Source organism: Myotis lucifugus, unplaced genomic scaffold (genome assembly GCF_000147115.1).
Source record: "Myotis lucifugus unplaced genomic scaffold, Myoluc2.0 scaffold_25, whole genome shotgun sequence".
Classification (NCBI taxonomy): domain Eukaryota; kingdom Metazoa; phylum Chordata; class Mammalia; order Chiroptera; family Vespertilionidae; genus Myotis; species Myotis lucifugus.
In genome coordinates this window covers 2,504,512-2,510,464 of record NW_005871073.1, presented here as the reverse complement: position 1 = coordinate 2,510,464, position 5,953 = coordinate 2,504,512, and the positions used below count along the sequence as shown (strand labels likewise).

General features: G+C 36.2%; 1 protein-coding gene across 1 annotated transcript in view; it reads right to left on the bottom strand.

Annotated features, from left to right (window-relative positions):
* Positions 1 to 354: 354 nt before the first annotated feature.
* MSH4 (mutS homolog 4) overlaps positions 355 to 5,953 on the bottom strand; it is a 70,209-nt gene continuing 64,610 nt past the window's right edge. Inside the window, exon 20 of the mRNA XM_023751810.1 lies at positions 355 to 549. Coding sequence (XP_023607578.1) covers positions 355 to 549 — 195 coding nt within the window. The remainder of the gene's footprint in view (positions 550 to 5,953) is intronic.

Genomic DNA, 5,953 nt, shown 5'->3' with positions numbered 1-5,953 from the left:
TAGAGTAGAGTGTAAAAAACTCACATAAGTTCCCAGACATAAAAAGAAACTTGTTTTTTTAAACTATGATATTTATAATAACATCTTAAACCATAACTTTACCAATAAACTTAAAATAATAATGTAAGTTTTCATAAATGAAAAAAAAAGTATCATCTCATACTTTTCCCCCTAAAAATCAATCCTTTAAATTGTTCTCATTGTTAGGTAAAAATAAAAAATATTTTCTTAAACAGAATACATAGAGAATGATAATTCTAAGGTTAATATAAAGTAATTGTCAACTAAAATATAAAATTATAAAAATATCTTCTTTTGCTCTTGGGAAAAATGAATTCTATAAGATGTGAATTGTTATTCTTCTTCAGTCCTTCCTGAAACTTGCTCAGCCTTGGGAAACTCTGCTTCGTACTTCTTTTTGAGATTACTTAAATATGTTCGTAAACTGTCTGGATCCAACCGAGAGTTTCGAGCAGTTTGAACTAGCCTAGTAGCTAGATGGTACACCGCTCTCTGTCTCTCCATCTCAGGAGTACTTCTTTGATATTGCTATCATTGAAAAAATACATATATATAATTTAAAATATGACTACCATGATTCTAATATTAAAATTTTAGTAATTTTCTATATCTTTTAATAGAAATATAGAATTCATGGGTTAGCAAATCCCTTCAGCTAAATCAATTCCATCCAACTGGCAAGAATATATGAGAAGAAATAAAGATATATTATTTTGGAGAATAAAAGTTCTCAAGAGTATTTACAACTTTATGACAGATCCTTATAACCTTGAAAATCACTTTTCAATTAAAAGAAAAATCTGCTAAGTAGGTCAACTATCTCAACACAATACCAGAAAGCAATAGAAAATCCACCAGAGTTATGTTCTACAAACACTTTCTCATTAAAAAGGTATGGAAAATTGCTATTCAGTATTCATAATTTTAATTGTCACCCAAGAGTACCACTCTGCTATCTCCTATATTAATCCCCCAACAGATAAGCTGGTGGAAAGAATGGGTCATCAATAAACTGCTTGTCCCTCAAGAGAGTTCATACATAGAAACTGCTAGAGCCTAAGAGAAAATACTGCCTGAAAAGCAAATTACAATTTAAAAATAAGCAACATAATTAGCTACTTAAAATTATGCCTTGATTTTCAACAAACTATTTAAGGATACCCAAGAAATAATGTTTATAATGGCAATTTTTTAATTCTTTGTAAGATCTTTATATATTCAGTCCTTGAATAATACTTCAGGGTTGGAGGTACAGCTAGAAAATTCTTCATTCACTTCTTGCCTGACCTAGATAGGGGAACCAGCATTTTCAATGTTAACTGTGTATGCAAAGTCTTAGTGAGTTTCTTTTTACTAAGGGAAATAAAATCCCTCAACTCTTTCCTAATAGCAAGCAATTCCAGATATTATTCTACTTTCACTATAGGAAAAATAAATATGATTTTGTGAGTAGAATAAGATTATCATATATTTACCCATGTACCTATTTAATACATTGATCAACTATCAGTTTATTATTTAAATAAAAAATAGTTATTGAATATCCATTGTTATATATATTCTGAGCCCCATACCTTGTGTTTACTAGTATACCTATAGGAAATACAAAAATGTCTACCTGATATGATAATGAACTCAAGATCAGTCTTATAATGTAAAAGACACATTTATAAGCAACTAATGATGTAATTATGATGAGTCCCATTAGAGAATACAAAATGCTCAAACGAAGAAGAGCTCAGATAAAGAAAAGTGTGAATATGATAGGGTATTTGGAATCAATCTTGATAGACAAGAAAAGCTTAGAAGGAAGGATATTCTGGACAAAGGAAACACCTAGAGAAGACACATTAAAAGCATGGTACAGTTATATAATCTTATTACCCAATGTCAACCCAATAAATCAATAAATTTAACTTAAAAATATTTATAAATAAATAGAGAGAGAGAGAGAGAGAGAGAGAGAGGAAGGAAGGAAGGAAGGAAGGAAGGAAGGAAGGAAGGAAGGAAGGAAGGAAGGAAGGAAGGAAGGAAGGAAGGGAGGAAGGAAGGAAGGAAGGAAGGAAGGAAGGAAGTTATACAATCAGGTCAGAACAACAAAATGACAATTAAATATGGCAGAAATGTAGGTTATATAGTTAAGTAATGTTGTGTAAGGCTGGGGTAGTTAAGCACTGATCTTTATTATTTCCTTCCTTCTGCTTACGCTGGGCTTTTCTTGTTGCTCTCTTTCTAACTCTTTGAGTTGTAGGGTTAGATAATTTATTGCCATTGTTTCTTGTTTTTTGAGGTAGACCTGTACAGCTATGAACTTCTCTCTGAAGACTGCTTTCACTGTGTCCCATGGATTTTGGATTGTTGTGCTTTCATTGTCATTTGTTGCCATGATGCTTTTTATTTCTTCTTTGATCTCTTTGGTAACCCAATCATTGTTTAAAAGCATGCTATTCAGCCTCCAGGTGTTTGTTTTTTATTGTTTTTATTACAGTTGATTTTTAGTTTTATGCCATTGTGATCTGAGAAGATGCTTGATATGATTTCTATCTTCTTGAATTTGAAGAGACTTTGCCTGTTCCCCAATATGTGGTCTATCTTTGAAAATGACCCATGTGCACTTGAGAAGAATGCATATTCTGTGGCTTTGGGATGGAATGCTCTGAAGATGTCAATTAATTCCATCTGATCTAGTGAGTCATTTAGGATTGATGTTTCTTTGCTGATTTTTTGTTTAGAGGATTTTTCCAGTGATGTTAGTGGGGTATTAAAGTCCCTTACTATGACTGTATCGCTGTCAATCTCTCCCTTGATATCCTCCAGAAGTTTTTTTTATGTATTTGGGTGCTCCTGTATTGGGTGCATTTGTGTTTAACAGAGTTGTATCTTCTTGTTGAATTGCTCCCTTTAGTATTATAAAGTGGCCTTCCTTATCTCTTGTTATGGCCTACACTTTGAGGTCTAATTTGTCGGATATAAGAATTACTACCCCAGCTTTTTTTCATTTCCATTCACTTGAAAAACCTTTTTCCATCCCTTCACTATCAGTCTGTGTGAGTCCTTTTTTCTGAGGTGGGTTTCCTGTAGATAGCAGATATATGGATCATGGTTTCTTATCCACTCAGCTACCCTATGTCTTTTTATTGGGGCATTTAATCCATTTACATTTAAAGTTATTATTGATAGATACTTGTTTGTTGCCATTTTTATTCTTTATGCCTGTGTTCCTTCTTCCCTTCCTATTTGTTCTTTTTACAGCTGACCCTTTAGCATCTCTTTTTTAAAAAAAATATATTTTATTGATTTTTTTACAGAGAGGAAGGGAGAGGGATAAAGAGTTAGAAACATCGATGAAAGAGAAACATCAATTCAGCTGCCTCCTGCACACTCCCCACTGGGGATGTGCCCACAACCAAGGTAGATGCCCTTGACTGGAATCGAACCTGGGACTCTTGAGTCCACAGGCTGACGCTCTATCCACTGAGCCAAACCAGTTAGGGCCCTTTAGCATTTCTTGCATTGATAGTTTGGTGGTAATAAACTCCCTTAGTCCTTTTTAGTCTGTGAAGCTCCTGATTTCACCCTCAATTTTGATTGATAGCCTTGCTTGGTACAGCATTCTTGGATTCAGATCATTCCTTTGCATGACTTTGTATATTTCATTCCATTCCCTCCGGCCTGATGTGTTTGTGTTGAGAAGTCAGTCGATAGACTGATGGGAGATCCTTTGTAGGTAACTTTCTGTCTCTCTCTGGCAGCCTTACTTACTTTGTCGTTGGTGTTTGCCAATTTAATTATAAATTAAATTTATAATTCATGTTTCTTGAAGTCGATCTTTTGGAGTTCATCTTGTTTGGGACTCTGTGAGCTTCTTGGACTTGTGTGAGTTTTTGTTTCCAGATATCAGGGAAGTTTTCTGTCATTATTTCTTCAAACAGGTTTTCTATACCTTGCTCAATTTCCTCTCCTTCTGGCACCCTATTATGCAAATGTTGTTTCGGTGCATGTTGGCTCAAAGTTCCCTTAGGCTCTCCTCCTGTTTTTTAAGTTTTTTTTCTAAATGCTGCTCTGCTTGGGTATTTTTTCCTACCTTGCCTTCTAGCTCACTGATGTGGTCCTCTGCTTCTTCTAGTCTACTGTTGATGCTTTCTATTAAGTTCTTTATTGCAGTAATGTCATTTTTATTTCTTCTTGGTTCATTTCTTCTTCATTTGCTCTTGGTTTTTACACATATTGTTTAATTTGTCTCCCATCCTTTTCAGCAACCTTACAACTATTGCTCTGAATTCCTTCTCTTTCATATTGCTTGCCTCCATTTCACTTAATTCCTTTTCTGGTGATTCCTCCTTTTCTTTCTTATGTGGGCTGTTTTTTGTCTCCCCATGATAGCTCCTCTCAGGGTTTCTGGTTATGTAGCTCTCTCTCTCCTGCATTGACTTAAAGGCACAAAATACAACACAACGAGATACAATGCACAGGGCACCAAACACAAATGTATTCACAATACTAATACCCCTAAATAAAGGTGACCACCAGAGAAAAGAGAATTAGGGAATAGAGATGAGTGCAAAAATGATATTGAGAAAAGGAAAAAATGTAAGAGAAAATAAGAAAAAAAAAGGGAAAAAAATATGTATATGAGGGAAAATGCCAATAAAACAACTAATCCAAAAAATGCAAACCACAAACACCCAGATGAATCTGAGGAGGAAGAGCTTATTTCCAGGGGGTAAGGTCAAGAAATTGATTGAATGGGGAAATACTCACAATTCAGTATAGAGGAGTTAGAAAGAGAATGGCTGTATAAGAAGAAAAGTTAAAAACTGAATACAAAAAAAGAAAAAAATATATATATATTGAAATCTACACTAATAAAAGAGAAACATGCAAATTGGTGTCACTCTGCTACCCTTCCCATTGGCTAATCAGCATATCCTTATGCAAATTAACTGTCAGCCAAGATGGCGGCTGGCAGCCATGCACTGAAGTGAACAGGGAGGCTTACTTGCTCCAGTGATGGCGAACTCCAACGTTCCCCACCTAACGTGCCGGCCTCTCAGCTGCAACTCTAAGCAACTATGTTGCAAATATAGAAGCTAAACAAAACCCCAGAAACCGGCTTTCAGTCAGCTGGGCTTCAGCCAGCCTGACTGCAACATTGTATCAATGTTTTCAGCAGTGAGGCCTCAGAGCTAAAGCTGGCCCAGAATAGAAAAAAAGTAAAAGAAAAAAGGAGCTGTTGGGAGCTTCAGTCACCCACCAGCCGGAAAACGGCCCTCAGCCCCTCAGCCAGGCTGGCCAGGAACCCCAGTAGGGATCCCCACCCTGATCCAGGACACCCTTCAGGGCAAACCAGCCGGCCCCTACCCGTGACCAGGCCTCTATTCAATATAGGAAAAGGGTAATATGCCTCCCGGTGGAAAATCAGTGGAGCCGTGATTCCCTGTTTCTCTTTCTGAATTTCCTAAATATTTGGACCCTGACCCCCTTGGAATGCTCCTCTTTTCCACTGTATTCTGAGAGATTTTAACTTTTACTTTCAATCATTCTTACAGGGTTTTTTTTTTCATTTCTTCTATCACATTTTAAATTTTCAATAGTTTTTATTGTGGGTATTGTTGTTCTCTTTTCCACTTCATATTACTGATTATGGAAAGTGGACGCAGTCTCTTTTGTCTCACAGAACACCGTAATGACTGATTTCTTTGAGGTCTTTGTCCATTCCCTGTTTCTCTGTGTTTTTGTTTTGGGGCTGTCTTTCATATCAAAAACTTTACTGGGCCTGAGCTGGCAGCTTATATTTCAGAATGGCTCACTCAGTGGGCAGCTTGGAAGCCTTGAGCAAATAGGTGGGACTGTCAATGACCAGCTCGACTAGAGGCCAGACTGGACTTGGGGAGATACATCTGACATCAGTTTTTTTTAAAGCTTTTCTTCG